The 22,198-nt window shown below is 45.4% G+C and overlaps 1 protein-coding gene across 1 annotated transcript in view; it reads right to left on the bottom strand.

Moving 5' to 3' along the window:
* Positions 1 to 22,133, bottom strand: part of ANKH (ANKH inorganic pyrophosphate transport regulator) — a 130,069-nt gene extending 107,936 nt beyond the window's left edge. Inside the window, exon 1 of the mRNA XM_025867456.2 lies at positions 21,691 to 22,133. Coding sequence (XP_025723241.1) covers positions 21,691 to 21,786 — 96 coding nt within the window. The 5' untranslated portion in view covers positions 21,787 to 22,133. The remainder of the gene's footprint in view (positions 1 to 21,690) is intronic.
* Positions 22,134 to 22,198: the final 65 nt, after the last annotated feature.

The raw sequence follows: 22,198 nt of genomic DNA, 5'->3' as shown, positions 1-22,198 counted from the left end.
AGCCAAGGTGTGGGGCGCCTGGCTGGCTTGGTAGGTGGAGGGTGCAACTCTTGATCTTGGGGTTGTGAGTTCGAGCCCCACATTGGGTGTAGAGATTACTTAAAAATAATATCTTTAAGAAAAAGAAAAGACAGCCAAGGTGCATCCTGAAAGGTGACTCCAAGGACCTCTATGACAATGGACCGTGAAAGCAAGACAGGCGAGGCTCCCAGAAAAAAGAACTCACAGCTGCTCCAAATTAGCATGCCTTTTGGTTTTATATAACTTGGCAGGCTAATACCTTAATCTTGAGTTTTTCTTCTTTACCCTCTAGCACGTATCGGGAACTTCCTTAAAAGTTTTACGGGAAAATGTATATGACAAACATGCTTAAGGATACCAGTTGTCAGTACTGGTTCTATATTCATTAGGTAGAGTGGGGTGAACAGAATGTTTGGAGGGACGAAGAACTAACATACAAAGTTTTGTAAAAGCCAAAACAAAACAAAACAAAGGAAAATAGCAGGCCTCTTCCATCTGGACAAACAAGGGATCCAAGGGAAAATAATTAAAGCATAAAATTATGTGGTATTTCTTTTTTAAATTTTATTTTTTAAGTTGGGGTAAAATATGCATAATATTCAATTTAGCATTTTAACGATTTTTGAAGTGTACAGCTCAGCGGCATTAAGCACACCCACACTGTGCTGCAACCATCACCACACTCTCCTTAGGAACCAGCTCGGACTCACTCTGTGTAAGACAGGGTGGGGGAACTAAAGTGAGCTGACCGTCCAGGCCTGCAGAGTATCAAAGCCTTTCATTTGCAGCATCCTGAGAAAACTCTGAGCTGAGTTTCTTGGGCTGGACTTGAAACACGTGGCAGAGGCAGGGAGTGTGGGTCTTCTGTCTAGGCCACATCTGGTGAGAAACACTCAAGTGTCTCCTCCGTTCACTCAGGGCTCATGAGCCACTACTGAGCAATCAGGTTACCACTGCATGGTGATTTCCCTCCCTTTCCTCTCTCAGCAATAATGCCCAGAGCAGAACGGTCTGGACACGCAAGGCAGAATACATGGAGATCCCAGGACAACACACCCGTTCTACAACCATCTCCTATATTCGCCACACTTTGTTCCACTGTGATTCCCTGCAGCACAGCAAAGAGCTTCAGGGTCTGCGGCATCTATATTGTGGCCAGAACACTGAGCGATCAGAACCTTTGTAGACACTGCTCCCTGGGTCTGGCAACTGCCTTCGCCTCAGGAGCAGAGACCCCATCCCCTGGGCTCTTCAGTTCCCCGACGGACGAGTCACTGTGGCTCTCAGTTTTCCGCAACACACTAGACTTCAAAGAATGAAAGCCCTTCCCAGCAACTATCGGGGGGGGTTGACCAAACAGGGACAAAAGAGCCCATCTGATAGCAGCAGAAGAGTCCACGGAGTGAGAGCAGACCAACAGGCCTTGGGCAGAAGACTGAGCCTGAGGAAGAAGCAGGCAGGAGGAAGCTCGGGAGGAAGGCGGGTGCTTCTCCTGCTGCTGGGCTCCAGGAGCCCTCCATCCCTTCCCCGACGTGTCCTGGCTCTTGGTCTCTCCATTGGGTAGAGGAGGACACAGGCCAGCACTGAAGGAGGACTAAGTAAAGAGAGACAGTGAGGATGACCCACCGAGTTAATGCAGTCCCCACTTCCAAATCTGACAGCCCAGGCAGCACCTGTCAGACACCGCAGGCACGCGTTTCACATGCTCAGGTAAGTACAACCACCGTCCGCTTTAGACACCTACATGTGACCTTTCATTTTTAAAAATTTTATTTATTTATATATTTACTTACTTACTTATTTAAGGTGGGGGAGGGCAGGGGGAGAGGGAGAAAGAGAATCTTTAGCAGGCTGCATGCCCCTGCGGAGCCAACGCGGGGCTCGATCTCAGGACCCTGAGATCATGACCTGAGCCGAAATCAAGAGTTGGGTGCTCAACCAATGGAGCCACCCACAGGCCCCTAAATGTGACCTTCTCTTAAGGGACCTGATCCTTTTCTCTTACTCCTCTGAACCCACAAAGCAGGGATGAAGGGGAAGAATAGAGTGTTCTGGCATCATCCGCACCGTTCTGTCCTGGAGCCAAGTCCACATTCACATCCCTCACAAGAGGGAACGAGTCTCTTGGCTGCAGAGCAGAGCAACTTTATTAGCTGGGCTGCAGGCTTTGTCTCTCTCTGCCTCGTGCCTTAGCTGCCCTGAATTTGGGTATTAACATAAAGGCCTTTTTCATTTGTTCATATTCCCACGGTTGGCCGTCTTGGGACGACTCTGATGTCATACGTTTCTCTCTATAGTCCATTCTTTCTTCATACCATAAGCAAACAGGCTCACTGGTTTCCTAAACACACGATTATGTCCCATGTGCCAAGCTGCACTGACCTTAACTTCTGGCCTCAGGTGGTTCTAGCTACAGGTGCACTATCCCAGGGCTTTCGCCAGACTTCTTGGCCACCAGCTCAACAGCAGGAGCAAACCTCAATTTAGATGAGGTCCTGCAGCCTGAAGACAGACAAGTCTGGTGCATTTCAAACGCCAGTCTTGCAAAATGAAGGGCTCTGCATGCAAGGCAGTGCATGCTCTCGGGGAGGTGGTGGGGGCGGGGGGCAGGAAACCAAATGACCCAGGGCACCGCGTGAGCCGAGCGCAGCAAAATCATGATTGGTGTGACTTCCATCCACGCTCGGAGGGGAAAGGAGGCACCTCAAATCAAATGCTTCTGCGGCCAGTAAGGAACACAAAGATCACAAAAGGGGAAAAGGGCAGTTGGCGATTTTGAAATCACATCTCCTCAGCTGCCACCGTTGAGTAAGCAAGTGCTGTGCATGAGGATGCCCTGAAGGGGGGTGCGGAAGGCGCCCTGTAATCCTGTGAGGGCGGCATGCTTTGGCAAAGAGAAGCAGCAAGTTCACAGGGCTGCTCAGTGAACAAAAAGGTTGTAATCAAGGAGGGTATATCAAGGGCTTCATCTATCCTCCCGGGAAGCACCTCTGTGCAGGGCCGATCCTATCGTTTCTGCCGGCCTTTGGCTCCGCACCGCACACCACCTGCTCAGGGCCGGCCCACTGCTCAGACTGCCCGCACGACTGGGCCCACCGCTCAGGCGGCCCGCATGGCTGGGACGGCAGTGAGAGTCTATTTGGTGCCTCTAGGTATGGACCCAGTCTTCCTGACAATCTTGACATAAAGAGAGGTTCTCCAACTCAATATGGGAGGACCCTATGCCTTCCAGTGACCACCGCTCATGATGAGACCCCATGGAAAACGACAGTCGAAAATTCAGTAAGGGTTTTAATTTCCTTTTCTAAGTTTTACATTCTGTTCAGTGAAGAAGAAAGACTTCGAGTGTTATTATTGCGCCATTCTGTGATAAAGCAGGAGTAATTACTAGGAAGGAAACGATATTATAAGGAGAGGTAAGTTATAAATTATTTTAATGATCTGTTTGCGGAGGGGGGGTGGGATAGTGGTTCATCTCCCTTGACTTTCCCCCTCATCCCCTCCCCCTCCCCACCAAAAATTCAAAAAGCAAGCAAATAAATAGAAATTCCTCAGAGGAGAGATAAAAGAAGAAAAATGCTTTTATGCCCAGGAGCTGTCCACCCCTGGAAAAAAACAACAGCACAGGCATAAAAAGGCTATTTTTACATTTTGGAAAACCACACAAGATGCAGACTATACGAGCCTAGAGTCCCTATAAGATTAATTGTACCGTACTCCCATCCAGTCTGGTTGCGAGCTTTAATTTCAAAGCCCCCACTACCAGCTTATGGCAAATCCATGCTCTACCTTCTAAGATTTTTTTCCGTTCTTCCTCTTTAAAACTGAATGCCATCCAATTAAAAAGAGAGAGAGAGAGAGAGAGAGAGAGAGAGAGAGAGAGAGAAACTGGCTTACTTCAAACAACCTATAAATATTTTATACTATGTTAAGGGAAACCTCAAATAACACAAAACTATCAAAATGTTGCCACAGTTATGTAATCAATGATTTAATAAGCTCAAAAGAGAAATAACTACAAACAAGTACACATCACAGCTCTGGGTTGAGGAGGACAGGGTTTTAATTTACAATACAGTGCTGTGTTTTAAAAACACAACACTCTCATTTCCACGCTTCCCCCTCTGGACTTACCCATCAAGCTCAGTTGCTAAGGAACTGGCATATACTAGAGATCGGATATCTTCTTTGTAAACTTGGTGCGGCAGGTATGTCCCAAGTGCATTTTCTTTTCCACCTTCTCATTTGGATTTTGGATAGGGAAAGCACTCTAGTTCTATTTTTAACCATATTCTCTCATTTTGTGTCCCGGGAAGTGATGTAACCCATTCAGAATCCCCAAAGCAAAGGACTTTCCCCTCCTACAATGTTGGCGATACATAGATAGTTTATAAAACTATTTATTGAAATAAATAAAACCATTTGCACAGGAAATTATTACAGGTTATCAGGCGATATATTTGATGGAGGGAGGGAAGATAGGCTTAATAGCAATATTGTTTGCTATTGGATTAATATTACTTCAGTGTTACTTTCTGCTCGGGTCCCATGCTGTGACATGTAATATAATATTGTCCCTGCTGTGACAGAATATGGAGCATTAAAAGCTTGTTGGTTTGGCTGCAGCCCATTCTCACCACAAAAAGTCCAGAGTGCATAATGCTCTTTACTAGGAGTCAACAGCTAACATGGTAAGCGCTTCTGGCCACGGTCGCTCTGCACATCGGGGTCTGTCCAGGCTCACCCCAACTGTAGTTGTGCAGGGTGACTCCTTTGCCCCAGATGGAGATGCATACTTGCCAATCAGACAAGACTGGCATCCTTTAAGAGACTGCTTTGATGGTCATCTGGATGTGTACCCCTACAGGGAAGCTTGTCTTGGGGAACTTTCAGGGCTAAAGGTGAGAGCCATTAACTAGGAGTGGCCTGCGGGGTGGGGGACTCCCCAGCATCCTTCCCCACCTGCTGGGTTAAGACCGCCTCCCTAGGCAGCACCCCGTAGTACTCAAATCACCCTGACTTCTTCCCTCAGGTGAAAACACCTCACACAAAAGGGCATGTTTTGGCGTGTTTCCTTTCACCAGAAAATGCTTCTCATCCCAAACACAAGAATAATTGTTTCTCAGGGTAGTCAGCCTCACTGGCATCTAGGCGAAGACCAGTCGGCGAACCCGAGTATCAAGTCCATGCCGCTGGTCACTCCCTCCCTGACGTGGGGCCAGCTTCGACATCTGCGAGGAGTGGCTTTCCCCTCCGGGTGGGGAAGGGAGGCCACTCTGGTCGCGCACACTCACGCGTCCTTCTGGTCCCGCTGCAGACCTGAGATGAGCTGAGCTCTTTGCCAGGCAGCACGCACAGGAACAAGTGCAGCCAACTCAGTCTGCCAGCCCTCCATGTAGAGGGACACACGTGCTCCAGCTGATAAAAGATGTGGGCCCTAGGCGCTGACCTTGAGCTCATCACCTGTGTTCTGTGGCTTATGGTTTCAAGCAAGGGGTCATTCACTTCATCCATTTACTTCACCCCAGCCCGTCTGAGGCTCCCCCTGTGCTGAGTGCTGTGGGAAAGGGAGCCCTGCCTCGGGGCTTTGCGGCAAGGTGGGGACACAGATGTGGCACCACCAAGATGCCAGGAGGCACGGGACGCAGGAGCCCCGGGGCCTCCAGGAAGGGTGGACTGCTGCCATGAATGAAAAGGCAAGAGACTCATCACTGCGGCCATCCAGGCAACCTAATCTGAAATTAATGAATGCTTGAAAGGGAAAAATTATCCCTAAAAAAAGACACCTGATTATGAAAAGGTGCTGAAAAGCAGAGGAAGCTCCAATGTCTGCCCAAAGGTACAGCCAATGAAAGCCCAGGGAGCCCACACTGAGGTTTTTTTTTTTTCTTAACCCGATGATTAGATTTTAAGAAAGTAATACTCGGCTGCATAGACAAGGAGGCGGGGCTACAGGGCACGCGGGGCAGTTCAGAGGCAGGCAGCGAGGCTGGGGTGAAAGCGGGCAGGTCATTTTGGCAAGGCGGAGCCCTATGATATGAATGTTGAGGGAAGAACAGAGCCATGCATGCAAGCCAGAACCCGCGGGACTGGGGTGGACCCTGCTGGTGACACTCAACTCTGCTAAGCTTGTGCCGGGACCCTAGCTCGTGCTGAAAGGCAGCACCCATGTTCACTAGACAGAGTGAGCCCTCAGACAGGGACTGGGGAGGAGGCTGAGGACACAGAATCCCCGGAGCAGAGGAGGCTGTCCCTGGGCTGTGCACGCAGGAACCTGCTAGGCTCTCAGCAGATCGGAGCCCTGCCACTTCTCTGTTCTCCAGGTCTGTTTTCTGTAACTCCAACATTGGACTCCATACTCCTTGGGGCTCCACAGGACCCAGGGCTGGGAAGGAAGGTGGAGCTCAGCTCCAAGAGGGGAATGAGGGCAGCCGGGGCCAGTGGGCTCTATGGCCAAGCACGGCCTCTACAGACAGACGTCCGCTGGCGGTGGCCTCCCTTCTCCTTCCGGGCAGGGTTACCCTATGTGCCTCTGGGCTGTGGATCAACTATCACATTTAATGAGAATATATTTTACAAGCTGTGAAGTCCTCTGCAAAAATGAAGTGTACACCAGGCAAGGGAAGGGCAATGTTCATTTTGTTGCCTCCTGAAATAAGGTTATTTACTTTGGCTGAACTAAAAAGAAAAAAAAAAGGGTTAAGTATTTGTCTCTCCATGTAATCTAAGGCATTCGATTTGTCTTACATTGGAGATGACATGGCTGGTTCTCAAAAAGAAAAAAAAAATCTGGATATAATATATAATTAGAGATATTCATTTTACAATATGGATGGTCCAATTCCAGAAAATATCTTCACTTCCCCAAATTCTCATCTACATTCTGAGCTTCCTAGTGGCTTGTGGGTCTCTTCCTAGGAAATGCTGCCTTTGCATTATTTTTCGAGAAGATGTCAAAGGAATGCAAGCACAGGTAAGCCTAAATCCATAGGTACAGGTAGGTGTTACAAAATTTTACTCACTAGAAAACACAGCAAGCTACTGTAATCACAGCTGATGAGTCACGTGCATCCAGAAGATGCTTTTATTTTCTTATTTACTTTAATGACTGACGTATAATTGATGTACAATATTTTATTGGTTTCATGTGAAATGCAGTGATTCCACGTTGGTATACACTGTGAACTGATCACCAGAAGGCTAGTTACCATCTGCCACCAGACAGTTAATTAAATAGTACTGACTATATCTCCCATGCTTTGATTTTAAGTTAACGTGACATCCATGGTGGGGGGCACCCACCTCCCCCTCTCCCAGCCATGACCTTTCTTACATTGTTACCAAACCAACTGTTCTTAAAGTTAGTTAAGACAAATGATGTTTTTCAACATTACTGCTTTCCCCAATTCCTACTATTCTTACCGCATGGTTTTCTACTAGTCCTAGCTGCAGATATATAATATTTTAATAACACTAAGGATTAAATTATTTTGGTGGAATGGCCTGGAAACCCAGCCACAATTCATAATATTTCTATAGCAAAATGTATTCTAACTGCATTTTGTGAATTATAAACAGACCGTAAGCTCTAGACAATACTAAAAAACAGATAAACAAACATAAAGCCATAACAGGAACCCCTCTAAGGTTAGTCCACTCCCTACTGTTTACCCAGCAGACATTTAATATACAGACAGAGCAAACCAGGGAGCCTCATCAAATTTAATTCCAGATAGCATTCTCTGCTGTCACCAGGCACCTGGTGCAAATGTAATCTTATCCTTAGCACAGCACCATGATGATGCAGACAAATCTCCTTCCCCCAGAGTCCTCATGGACTCCAATGCCAAACATTCAGAAATGTTGAATTTTCCCCCTCACTATTTCATTAAGGCAAGTGGCTGAGAACGGACTGTATTATAATAGAGCATTTTTTTACATGTTGAAGGAAAGATGAATATTCATAGCATTTGCATCGAGGTAAAAATGCCAACAGCTCTCACTTATAAAGGACGTAACCAAGCTGTCCCGGGAAGGGAAGGAGAAGGGAAGGAAGAAAAAAGGGAGGTAAGGGGAAAGGGAGGAAGGGGGAGAGACACACAGAGACAGACAGACAGAAGGCTATACAGAGACAAAGTATTTTTGTAGCTCCCACCATTACCCATATTTTGTATTCTCTCTCAGGCAAGCGATTTCAAACATTTCACTAAACTTATTAACAAATAAACATGACTGCGATGGAACTTGTCCTCTTCACTCCAAACCAGCTCTTGTAATGTTTGACGGCATCATCATCCGGTGGTCCTCTCCCACTCCATCTCGTCTGTGGCCAAGCCCACGGGATTCTAGAAGGTGCTTCCTTCAGGTTCTCCCTCCCCGCCCCAGCCCTATTCTAGGCCACCTCTCTGATGGCTTCCTTGCCGCTGGCCTCACCTCCCTCTAATTCATTAGCCCTGCTGAAACCAAAATTATCTTTCAGATATGCAAATCCAAGCACACCACACCCCTCCCAGGAACCCTTCAAAGTTTCCCACTGCTCTCAGGACCAAGGCCAAACTGGGACGTTGCCGGTCTGGGTTCTGCTCTCCCTGTGGTCCTACCCCTGCACCCTCCTGGTCTGGTTCCCTGTTCAAGTCATAGGAAGCATCTGTCATTCCTCACCTGGAATTCCCCTGCTTTTCCTCAGAATAGGGACGCACTATCCTCTTTAGGTCTCAGCTCAATCAGAAAGCTTCCCTGACCCTTAAAGGTAAAGATTCCTCTTATAAGATCGCAGAGGAGATCATCCCAGAGGAGAGCACATTCTGTGGAAAGTGCCTGCCTGTCTGCTTACCCTATGGGATGATCACTGCACAGCCAAGGACCGTGGCCATGCTTTTCCTTATTCTGTTCTCTGTGACGAGCACTGTGCCCGGGACATAGTAGGTATCCAAGAAACACTGGCTGAATGAACACATTCATGAACACTCTTGCCCTCTGTGTTCCATATTCCCCATTATTTAATAGGGAAAACACTCTGAAACAGTACAGTAAGCACCTGGAGAAACAGGTTACAACTTTGGGCTCATGAAGCACCCACCGTACTTTAGCTTAGTAAACACCTTGGTGGGTCACTGCCATAACTGTCAACAAAACTGAGAAAGGCCTGGTCCCACTTGTAAGTCTGAATTAGAGAAGGGGGTCAGTGGGATATGTAGCCATTCTCCTCCAAGTCTGTGAAAAACAGTAGCCTGTAATTCAAAGTAAATGTAATCTATCATTTCAAAAAGCCCATGTTATCTAAATCCCAGTAATTCAACTAAAAAAATAAATAAATAAAAAACTACTGAGAAAATCCAGCACTAAGCGTCTTTTCCGCAAACTGGGGGAAAAAAAAAAGCAACAACAGTATTGCTGGCACACATGCTGTAAAATCCAAGTGTTTCCAGCATCAGCCTTCAGCATGCTTCTGTCTGTCCTAACCCAGCTGGCTCTGGGTTAAGAAATCCCCTACTACAAGTCACTGAATCAGTATCAGGAAAAGTCAGCTAGTCAAAGACTATAAAAATAAACAGCTGTAGCAGCAGCATGCCAGGCTCAAAGTCTTAGGAAATATCCCCCCCCACACATGCCGCGCTTCATACTTTTCAAAGCACTTTTGTGTCCAGACTCTGTTTGGTCTACACTCCAAACGAAGGTATGCAAACCCTTTCTCCCTGTTTGACAGTTGGGAAGGCTGAAGCCCACAGAGGTCAAGGTTTTTGCTCCAGGTCATAGAGCCAGTGGGTACAGGGATGGAGGGAAAATCCAGGGATCCTGTCAGGAGTGGGTGTCCTTTCTCTCAACCTTGCTGTGGCCGGCTTGTGGCACTACCAGAAACTACTGGGCAGACGTAATGGGGGAAGAAACAGGAAGCCACAGGAACTCAGTGCGCCTCCGAATGATTGTGAGCCATTTCCCCTCTCTGCTCTCCAAGGTAGACTTGAAAGAGCCAGGAGACCAGGTTAAATAGGAGAGGCCATGGTCAGGGTGGTAGGAGAAAACACTTTCTCTTCCAGTTCTCCTAAATATCACTAGCTCTGCATTTCCCTAGAACTCGGTCAACACAAATATTCTCCTCTGAGACTAAGCAGGAGCCCTCAGTCCCAGGAGCCTGGCTGCTTCTCTGAGGGGCCGAATGACACAGGGCACAGCTATTCATTCAATCCCTTCATCTCTGAAATGGGAAGGTGAACCCTCCACGGTGCATGCCAGGTGCCTGAGGGCAGGGCCTGGCATCTAGAAAGGTAATTTCTTCTCCTCTCCCAGGTGTTCACCTGCGAAGTTTTAGGAAGCACACTTCTTGAGCATCACTGAACTCATCACAAAAGCACTTCTTGGGGCGCCTGGGTGGCTCAGTCGGTTAAGTGTCTGACTCTTGATTTTGGCTCAGGTCATGATCTCAGGGGTGTGGGATCAAGTCCCGTTTTGGGTTCCCTGCTCAGAGGGGAGTCTGCTTGAGATTCTCTCTCTCCCTCTGCCCCTCCCCTCCAAGCATTCTCTGTCTCTCAAATAAATAAATCTTAAAAAAAAAAAAAAAAAAGCACTTCTCTCTGCTTTGAAAGCTGCCAGAACAGGTATTTTCCCAAAGGTATGCAAGTAAAGCCTACACAATCCTTCCCCCCCCCACCCCCGCTTCTGTCTAACCCCCTGCAGAGTAGGGATTTGGTCCAAAACCTGCCCACTGAAAAGAATGAGAGTCTTGCAACAGTCTGAAAAGTGTTGCATTATGAAAAACTGAACTGATCGCTCAGCATTAAACAAAATGCTCTTAATAAAAGAAATCATTTGAAGGAGCTGGGCACCGTGTGGCTTTGAGAGAACTCCCGTGGAGATTCCTGGTGGCGGGAGCCACTGGACGGGGAACCAGCATCTAGGCAGGGCCTGCCTGCTAGGGGCCAGGGACACGCACATTCACATGCGGCACCTGCAGGGGCAAACTGGAACTTTCTGCAGAAGCCTGGAAAGCGGGCACACGTACGCGAGTATTTCTAGTATTAATCCAAGGAAATAATCAGATGTGTGCAAAGATTTCTGTACCAAAAAAAGTTGCCAACCATTATTCATGATAGAACAAAACAGAACCAACTTGAACATCTAACTGCAAGGGAATAAATTATGGCATATCTATGTGAGAGAACATGAGGAAGCTGTTAATCATCACATGTTAGATGAATACTTAAAGGGAAACTGGTTATGATAGCAAATGGAAAGAGGTTACAATTTTGTTTTTAAAATATGTGCCAAAAAAAATAATAAATAAAAGGAGGCGGGAAGAACACGTGGTAAAATGAGCTACAACCGCTATCTCTGGTGCTGGGTTTGCACGGGATTCTTAGTTTCTTCAAAAATTTATTGATTTCCCTCCCTTTTACAGTGAAAATGAATGTAACTAGAATAAAATTAATATGTGTTTTTTTTTTTTTTTTGAGAAGACCAATCCTCTTCAAAAGCCACAGGCTTTCCCGGCAGCTTTTGATGTTAATTGAAACTTTTTTTTTTTATTTTGATAAAATATATCTAACATAAAAAATATCATTTTTGCTATTTTTAAGTATATAGCCCAGTGGCATTAAGTACATTCACATTACTGTGCAACCATCATCACGGGCCATCTCCAGAACATTGTCATCCCAAACTGAAATTGAACCCATTAAACCCTAACTCCCCCTTGCTCCCTCCCCCTAAACCCTGGCAACCACGATACCACTTTCTGCCTAGGAGTCTCACATTCTAGGCACCGCATCTAAAGTGGGATTATACCTTAGTTGTCCTTTTGTGTCTGGCTTCTTTTACTTAGCATGTCTTCAGGGTTCACCTATGTGGTGGTATACATCACGATCCCATCCCTTGCTAAGGCTGAGGAAGAATCCATTGTATGTGTCTACCACATTTTGTTCTGTTACCTTTTAAATCAGACTTTGATGTTTATCATGTCTGAACATCAAAACAATCAGCAGCTCTTATAACTGAAGGATGTATACCATCAGAAGAATTAAAAACACCAGACAGTCCAAGGAAAAAAGTTACTTTATACAGAAAACCAAATTCTCCACCTAGCTAGAACCTAGCAAAATCTACAATATCAAGCCAAAGTTTGCAAGAAGAAAGAATACCGAGTGCTACACGCTGTAATAACAATTAGTGGCCCCAAACTCAGTTATCTGGGACCAAATGCACATGTGTCATTTTGCATGAGTAATTAAAAGGGCTTGCCACACCAATCAGGATAGTGGTTGCCCCTCGGGGACCAGGGAATCTTCTGGGCCGAGGGAAATGTTCCATACCTTGGCCGGGGTGTGGGTCACACAGATATGCATTTGTCACTTGTCAAAACTCATGGGCCAGTACACTTAAGACCTGTACATTTCACTGTAAGTTATATCTCGATTTTTAAAAAAGAAATGAAAAACAGGCTTGCCAGAACCCCTTCTGAAAGAAGTCACATTAAGCCTAGAAGAAACCTGAGTAAATAAGAATTCTAGAAAAACAGAGGTGGTTCTGCAGCTCAGTGCTGATACTCTGCTGCCTCTGTCTGCCTTGGGCCCTTCAGTGGGTCTCCACTGCCCCTGTGAGTCCGAGCTCCTTCCTCACTGCTGAACCATGTCTCAGGACATCTGGTAAACACGCGGTGGACTAACTACTCATGCCAGGGAACCTGCCCAGATTTGGTCAACAGCCCCATAGGTGTGTGGCCCAGGTGGTGTAATACCTGAAGGTATGTCCCTTTGTGTGGGAGTAGAGAGGAGATACATCTCGACTACCTGTCAGGTCCAGGTGATGCAATGCTGCAGCTAAAAAGGGAGGGGACAGGCACTGTGACCCATTTTCAAGAAAAACAAGGTCTCTAAGAGTGCACCGGGGAACCACATTCGAGTGTGAAATCTGGGGCTGAGAAGACACACTTTGACTCCCTTATTTTGGATCCAGCTGGCTGCAAGATGCCTTTCTGGTTGCTTCTCCACTGGGCTCGGCTAGACTCACGAGGAGGCAAAAGTTACCTCTTTCTCATTAAACATGGTTGTTTGTTACTCTCCTCTGCCCAGTCTGTCTTTATAAAATGTCAAATTCAGGCCACACATGGTGGGAGGCCTCCGTGTCCCAGCCACAGCAAATATCCTGCCAGGCCATTTAAAGCACTCAGATGTGAGACAATTTTTTTTTTTTTTTTTTTTTTGGTAATCTGCTGTTCTAGATTCTCTGCACTACCATTCCCCTCTATTAAAATGCACAGCCCAGTGGCCAACAGATCTCCGGGTTGTTTATGGAGCAGCATTCAAGAGCATACAGACTTCTTATCGTCTTCAAGGCAGCTCTGAAAGCAGAACAGGCCCACCGAAGTCACATGGCAAATCGTAAAAAGGTCAGAGGCTCAGATACTTCCCCAGACTTAATGTTATATTTTTAAGAAACTGAGCAGGGATTCTGAAAAGCTTCTGGACACGGACTCATTATCACGTAGTTAAGACAGTAACCGGGAGCGACCGGCTCTCCACAGCCATAAATGCTGGCACAGGACTACTGACCCTCGAAGCTTCCGGACCCAAACCAGTCCTCTTTGGGTCTCTCACAAAATAAGCTACCTTTACTTCTCACATTCTCGGAAATCCCAGCCACTAGGCCAATGGTGGCCCCTTCCCATCCTCGGCTCACCTGGCTCCCTAGGTAAAGTCTCATTAACCTGCCAGCAGACATTCTGCTCTTCAGCCATTTCATTCCAGCTAAATGTCCCGAGGGGCCTCAGCCTCTCCTTTCCAGTCACCTTTGCAACTGCTTATCCAAGGATTCCCACTTTTGCTCTCAATTTTCTCCCAGCCTTGAGTCAGAGGGCCCCCCTGCCAGCCGTGGTCTCCGTCCAGGCAGAGAGAAACCAACGAGGCACAGGAAGTGTGCTGGTGAGCGTGTGCTTGGAGGTGGGCACAGGCGCCTCCCGCCTCCCTCCGCTCTAGGATGTGGAGCCACACACAGCCCCTCCTCCACCCTGAGGCTGGGGACAGTGAGGTCTATTGACGTCAGGAGGCAGACTGCGCATTTGCAGCGCCAAACTCATCTTTACAGAAAGGCAATCCTCTAACAGCGCCCGGCCCATCTAATGCTATCAAAATACCATAAAAAATGCAAAACCCCGCAAGGACCTGTGAGCTAACTTACACCAAAATGTACTCCCCCAACTAGAAACCCCAGGGCATTTCCTGAACCAGATGTGCAGATGGTTTCTGATAACTCCTTATCCGGGGGAGAAAATTAACCCTTGGCCTGACAAATAACCAGGTTATCACCCTTCCCAGGATGGACTTCGAGAATATTTTTGATATAAAGGAGCAATCACACAGAAGCAGCAGAAAGTTGTGATGCACAGGTCAGTTAGTTGACCAAGACAACTGTCCTCCTTGTCATTTTAAGCTCATTTACCCTTAGCACCGTGAGTGGTATTTGGTTGGAATAGCAGCTGAATGATCCCCAAACCATGGAAAAAACAAATATACAACAAACAACAAGAAACCCCGAGTTTGTATGGCTTGCTATGAAGTCTGCTAATTTACCTATACTGTGACTCTATATTCACCTTTGCAGATGGGGTGCTTCCCACTTTGGTGACAAGGGCTTTTAGGGAAGAGGAGGCAAAGGGGTGACCCCAGCCAGAAGATAGCTACCTCGGGACAGCGGGCACGGCCTTACCGCTCTCCTGCATTTGCCGAGCACCTTGCTTCTGTGATCATTAACTGCACTGTGCAATTATACACATTTATATATCGGTGCCCCTCTGATTGCAGAAGTGTTTCACGTATGTTTTCTCAACCAGGTTCAAAGTAATTTGAGGGCCGGGCCATGTCAAAGACGGCAACGCTTCCCTTGTTCAACGGTCACTTGCTTGACACTGACTCTAGAATGTCTCCAGAACAGTAACAAAATCAGCGCAGGGCAGGAAAGCAAGTGTCATGAAGTGTATATGCTTTTTCCCAAAGGAGGCCTCCAAAATGATTCAATGTTATGTTTCATGGAATTCTCGTAAGTGTTAGTTTCTTAAGCCTGGGGCAGATCCGAAGCCAGAAATTAAAAAGTACTCATCGTGTGTTAGCTATTTTTATTATTATTTTATTACTTTTATTGTCTTGGTCAGTGTCAAACTCTTTTAAGTATTTTGACTATCACCTGTCAGCAGATATCCCTGATTGTCCAGCACAACAGGTATTTACAAGACACCAAAAAATGTTACATGGTGTTTTGCATACTGTATTTATTTAATAAGGTGTACAGATGTGCAATACGTATTTTCAGCAATGATAATTCTCGTACTAAAGAAAGAAAAAGAAAACCAATGAATGATCTGAATTTTAAGGGATAAGCTTCAGTTATCAAAAAAAAAAATGCACTCATGTAGGCAGCTCACATCCAGATAATGTTGCAGAAAAACAGGGTTTTCCTTATTTCTACTGTGTCTCCACAGCAACTCATAGGGTCTCGGGTGAGAAAAAATACCAGACTTTTTAAAATGTAGGCATCAGCCAACTCACTCTAGTATGAGTTTCACAGGGTTTATTTATTCCAACTCACATAGGACATTAAAGAAGAATGATTTTCCGTGTGGCGTCTCTCATCCTCCCATCTCAACATAACCTGCCCCAAGTCAGACAAGGAAGAGTAAGGAGACATGGAAACCACATTACTGAGCACTAATATACACTGGGCTTGTCACAGCTAAAAAGTGAGATGGTACCATGAACCCTATTACTCGGGATTCACTGCTTGCAAAGAATGTGAGGGACTCCTAGAAAGAGACTTAGATATTGTCTTGATATATGAAGACTTTGATTATCTTTTGAAGGATATGCTTGGGAAGAAGTATTCTGACAAAGTAGTAGTTAGGCTAGTCATCAAACCAGTCAAGAAATAAATAAGTGGAGAAATTTGCCGCAGGATTATACCTCCGTGGCTCTAGAAGTAATCTACTTACCTAAGTGCATCGAAAGAGAGGTACTTTAAATGTAGATATACATCTAAAGAGAACTGGGAAACACCATGGAGAACAGAGTATCAATTAAACTAAGGAGGTCACGGTGTCCTTGACTAAATATGGACTGCCAGAGAAGAGTGACCTCATTTTCTATGTATGAACGAGAAACTGAAATAGGTACCAAATTACGCCAGGCATAAAGCCCAAGGCAGTCAGAAAAAACACATTATCTGCTTATTACACAAAGATGCTCACTGAAACTTTATATCGCAGGAAACAAGAAACCTCAGCATTTAAACAAATCGGGGAAGAAATATTTGAAGGAGATTATGAGGTTCAGACTTCCAGTTAGAGAATAAATAAGTCATGGAGATGGAAAGCACAGCATAGGGAATATAGTCAATAATATTGTAATAACCTTGTACAGTAACAAATGGTGACCACATTTATCACAGTGAGCACTGTGTAAGGTATAGATATGTCCAATCACTATGTTGTACATCTGAAACTGATATAACATTGTATGCCAACTATTCTTCTATAATAAAAAGTAATAAAAATAAATAAATACCATTGCAAAAAAAGTAGGTACTCGATAAGCAATAAAAGAACAAAAAAAAATAAATAGGGAAATATACAGCAAAGGGAATTACAGCATGCTTGTATAATCAAATATTATGCTGCTATTTAAAATCATACTTAAATACTTGCAAGGGATATGGGAAAAATGCCTGTGTTCTGTGAAACATATACATATCTCAATTATGATGAAAGAAATTTGGCAGGAGATATTCAAAATGTTAAAGTTTTTTTCTTCAGGGTGGAATCAGAGGTATTTTTACTTTTTCCCTCCATTTTTAAATACTTAACCAAACTTTTGACAGTTAGCATTTATTATTTTTATAATTAGAAAACAATGAATGGCATTTTGAAGTCTATTCCATTAATATTGAATAGATTGAAGGGAACTCCCCCCTTTCACCCCACGGTTGCTTGGAAACTTGGCTTGAGGTTGCCATTTCTGTCTCTAGGTACTTTGCAAAGTGGAACAAACAATGGGCAGTTTTATTATTACTTAAGGCAAGCTCGGCCTGGGGAGTCTCTTCCAACAGTGGCCAATGTCAGACACTCACCCTTTTTCATTCTTGTACCTCCTGGTCTGGGGTGGGAGGGGGGATGTATTTCTCTACTTAGTAGACAAAAAGGACATTTATTAAACTACTTTTCCTGGGCCTTTCTTTTTTTCCATTTTGTGATATTAGTAATTTGAGACCCTTATATTGTGAAAGCCTAACACTAGGATCCCTAAGTTAGAAAGGACTTAAGAATCCTATTACCCATCTTATTCTACCAATTGTCACAATCCATATACAAAGCTCTTCATTCACACATTAAAAACTTTGGGTCTTTGAATTATGGTACTGGACCCAACCGGATTCTGTGAATCATGCAGGGCAATTGGAAATACCCACAGTTATCATTTTGGGGTGAGAGTGAATTACCTGACACTGGGCAGAACACATTTTTTCCTAGGTTTAGAGAACAATTTCAACCTTCTTCACTCCTTTGAAGGCTTCATAAAGGGAGTTGTATTTAACACTTTAAGCGCCATTAAGTACGCTGAAGCAAACTTCACTGATTTATTCTACATAATTTGGTGAACTTGGCTTTTAAGGAATTCAGGGACTTTGTACCAAGTTTAGTTTTAAGTAGAAATAACAGTCCTTTGGGCGCCTGGGTGGCTCAGTTGGTTAAAAGACTGCCTTCGGCTCGGGTCATGATCCTGGAGTCCTGGGATCGAGTCCCGCATCGGGCTCCCTGCTCAGCGGGGGGTCTGCTTCTCCCTCTGACCCTCTTCCCTCTCGTGCTCTCTCTCTCTCAAATAAATAAATAAAATCTTCAAAAAAAAAAGAAATAACAGTCCTTTGAACATGGTGACAACGTGGACATATGCAGATATTTTAAAGAAATACATTGTTCAAAATCTATTTTAGCAATTTGCAGTGCTCTAGTGATAAAGACTAAATAATTTCTAAAAATTTTATTGTGAAGTATCTGCTGCTTCTTATCTTTTTCCTCCCTTTTAACCAAAGGCAAAATAAGATACACTGTTGATTTCTCAATATGAATTATCTGTATAATTTGGTTCTTCTTCTGTGAATCTCTTGATCACAATCCCTTGGTCCTGACAGCCCTTTTTATGATTGTCTTACCTCATAAAATTACAAAATTTGACAGCCAAGATTAAGTTTAAGCCCAGGCTGGGAATCAGAAAAGCCAGAAACTTACTCCTAAATTTCTAAGAACTCCTGGGTGGATTTCAGTGGGTGGGCCTGAGTGGGGGAGGCACAGGGCAGAATGGCCAAGGGCCAAGCAGATGTGGCCTTGAATCCTGGCTCCGCCCCATAATACTTGTGTGATCTTGGACAAGTGACTTCACTTGCCTAAACCTCTCAGTCTTTCCTCACTTCAATCTGTAAAAATAGAGATAAAATGATAATTCTAGATATTATCATAAAGTGTGCTATGCACCTATAGGGTTCTACAAACATTATTTTAGTTCCTGCAATAATGGATTGATTCTCATTGCTCCCTATGGTGCTTTTTAATATTAAAAAGCAGGTTGTTCTATGCCATATAGCTTTTCTCCCCCACGTAGGACTCAACCCTCCCTCGTCCCCCCAAATTACTCCCACCGCCAAAATTTAAAATGTGATAATAGGTTTTGTTAGTCTTGTTAGAATAATAAGATAATATTTGGGTTTCCTCCCTGACTGAGCCATAAAATTATAGGGAAATCTATACACAACTGAATGTTCATATGTCAGGAGGTTCTGGATGAATCATTGCAGGCTTCTTCCTAGCCCCTCCCCCACATGCACTGACAGCTCTGAGATAATTTATGAATATGTAATTCTTTTACACAATCACATATGTGCTATTTATTCAAATTTCAATAGAATCCTGTATATAGCTGGATTTCCATTTTAAAAGTTCTATCCACATTTTGTACAGAAACAGCAAACTGAGACGTTTATAACCGTAAAAAAACCTCATCTTTTACTATCTTTTGTTCTTGACAAGTCAGAAACTTAAAAGTTAATGAGATGTTTTATTTTTTAATTTTGCATTTTGCATTTCTTGATCATCTCCAGGGCATGGGACCCAAGGGCTGCTTTGACCTTTGACCTCTGCACTCCTTTGTTACCCCTCTACTTTAAGATGAATAAATTATTGAAATATGAAGGATTGTTCACTCAAGGCATGGTGTAATACACCTGCCCACTCTGAAAGAATGGTGGAGATCTACACGTGTCCATCTGTCTTAAAACACGATTAAAAACCCCTGTCAAGAGCAGACTATTTTCTGAAGTCTAAAATAGACCTACTTTTGCAAATAGGTTCATTTTCCTCCTCTCTGTTGTGTTTTAAGGCAGTTGGGGTAAAATGCACTTCTATTCTTACCCACATGTGACCAGGTCACTCTTCAACTCCTACTGTAATTCTTTTCCTTCAGTGTAAGGAAATGTAAGTTCTGTCCCTCTACCCTTGTACTATTTTGCAAAACAATTATCATCTGATACCAGATGGCAAAAGAAGGTTCTGGAAACATCAATTCCTTCCCCACCCCTTCCCCCCTAACTCTGACAAACTATCTCTACCACCAGGCAGCCTATAACCTCATAAACACACTGGCACTTAAGGGATAAGGGCCTCAAACAACACTTGTTGATAAAACTTCTGTGCAAAGAGACAACTCTTCTAGTACTTTGCTTACGTCAGCTATGATAATTAGCAATGTTAAAAGGTTAGCAATCTCTCAAGGATGCGTTTGCATTATTAGACCTACCAGGATAAACCAAATGTATAAACCAAATGTTTCTTATGTCTAGCCTCCCTTTCGTGACCTCAGCAGATCCTTTCCCTTACACTAAAATCAAATCCTTAGTTATATCTGCCTGGTATTATATCAAGGCAAATGTGAGGCAATACTATGGTATGTTTCAGGTTGTTTAATTACGACAAAGAATACTCTCACCTTCACTAGTTATCCCATAAAATTTTCTTTCTCTTTCTTTCCCTCTCTCGCATATGCGCTGCCTCACACACACACACACACACACACACACACACACACACACACTACAACAGTTCTGGGGTACGGGATCAGGTGAGCAGCCCCCGGCTTTCTGACAACCTTTGGGGTAGCTCCACGAAAATAAGCCTTAAAATAGTAAAACGGGCAGGTGAACATACAGCACTTGACTCATCTAAAATGTGCAGGGCAGTGTAGTAAATTCAGATCCTAGAACCTTTCCACGGATTATAGGAAACACCCCAAGTCACCAGTGAATTAGGAAAGAAGGGAAGGTGGGCAGGAAGGAGGTGGAGCAGCAGAGAAGCCCTTGGGGGAACCTAGTGAGCAAAGTGGCAACAGAAAAAATATAATAGTTCACCAAAGGAAATTAGTTGGCTTACCAGACAAAGGTCTCTAGAGACTATACTATCTTGTGAACACTTCTTGGCAAGACAATTTGCAGTAAAAAGCAGCCTACAATGTGGGCTAAGCATTAGTGAGCTTATAGACTTACATCAATCAAAAGTTCTGAGTACAGAGAGACAAATCCAAGCAGATATTCATCAAACGGAGCAAACAAACCCCCTTCTGAAAGTGGGTTTTTAAAAACTGAAAGTGCACCAACATAGGTGCATTTTCTATACAAAAATTCTTTTTAGTCTCCCGACTTAAAGGCAAAGAAATAAGGTACTACGGTACCAGGAGTGAGGCTCATCACACGCCGGGGCTGGTTCCCACACCTGCCCGTCAAGGTGGCAGGCCACTGTCCCCCACTCCCATCCCCTTCCTGGCCTTCAAATGCAGCTGCATCCCGCTGGAGGCTCTGCGAAAACGGTCCCCACAGGCAAAGTGCAGAGTACCAGTGCCCCGCTGCTGGAGAGTCTGCAGCGCCGGGGATTTGCAATGACGCCACATGGCAAGAAATGGGGGAAAACATGAAAAAGAAACAGACGAGAAGGCAACAAACAAAAATGTGCTCCCCTTCTTTAGTGGACCAAAAGAAAAAAAAAGAGAGAGAGAGAGAGAGACCCCAAACTAGAGATGGCCAACGGTTGGCTTATCAGGACGCATTTGGGCACCCGTAATTCATACCTGGGCAAAAAAAAAAAAAGAAAATTAGAAGTACCTGGAAAATCAACTTGGACACATTCTAATACAAAATCTCCCCATCATCGCCATCGCCATCACCACCAACACCGGATAAATAAAAACCAAGCACTTGAGCTATTAGCAACTACATTTTACTTACAGACCTGAGGTTTACATAATAACAAATTACATAATACTCCTGCTGTGCACTAAAAACCCTTCTATAGGTGAAGCTTTAAACCCTCTGGTCTTTTAACATTTTCCAGAGAGAGCTGGAAAAGTCTGCTGAATAATTGGGGGGAGGGGGAAATGGAGTGCTGGAAAAGTCATCCTTGACAAGCTGCAAGCCCAACCAAATGTTCCAGGATAAAAAGGGACTGGGAGCAGGTGACTCTCCGCTGCTCTCATCCCCTGGCGCCCGGGTGTCTAAGGCCAAGGCAGAGCGAGCCGGGCGCGGGGCGCAGGGCGCGGGGTTCAGGGAGGAACTGCCCGGGCCGGGCGGGGGACGGGGGGCGCGGCCGGGGCTTACCTGCTCCCCGAAGTCGATGGCTATGTTGGTGATGCCCAGGGGCACCAGGAACCGGATCAGGGGCCAGTAGTGAGTGAGCGCCGGGAATTTCACCATAGTCCCCTCCGTGGGCTGACCCCACACACATCTGCCGCCGCGAGGGGACTCTGCCAGGAGGCGCGGGGCGAGTGGGCCGAGCGGGGGCGCGGGCGGACCGCGGCCGGGTCCGGCGGGGCCTCGGGGCGGCGGCGGCTCCTCCTCGCGGCTGCGGCGCCCTCGCCAAGCGCGGCTGCTCTAGCAGGAGATCCGCAAGCTCAAGTCCATCCCTGCTGCCCTCCCACACAACAAAGATCTGCCGGGAAAAAAAAGAGGAGGGACAGCGGCGGCGGCGGCGGCGGCGGCAGCAGTAGGTTCTGCTGACAGCGGCTCCATTATAAGCGCTCTGGGGCCCGGAAATAAATAAATAACCGCGCGCACGAGGCGCCGCCGCCGCCGCCGCCGCCGCTGTCCCTCCTCTTTTTTTTCCCGG

Source organism: Callorhinus ursinus, unplaced genomic scaffold (genome assembly GCF_003265705.2).
Source record: "Callorhinus ursinus isolate GAN/ISIS: 27379988/994484 unplaced genomic scaffold, GSC_fseal_2.0 scaffold3, whole genome shotgun sequence".
Lineage (NCBI taxonomy): Eukaryota > Metazoa > Chordata > Mammalia > Carnivora > Otariidae > Callorhinus > Callorhinus ursinus.
This window is presented reverse-complemented; position numbering and strand designations above follow the sequence as displayed.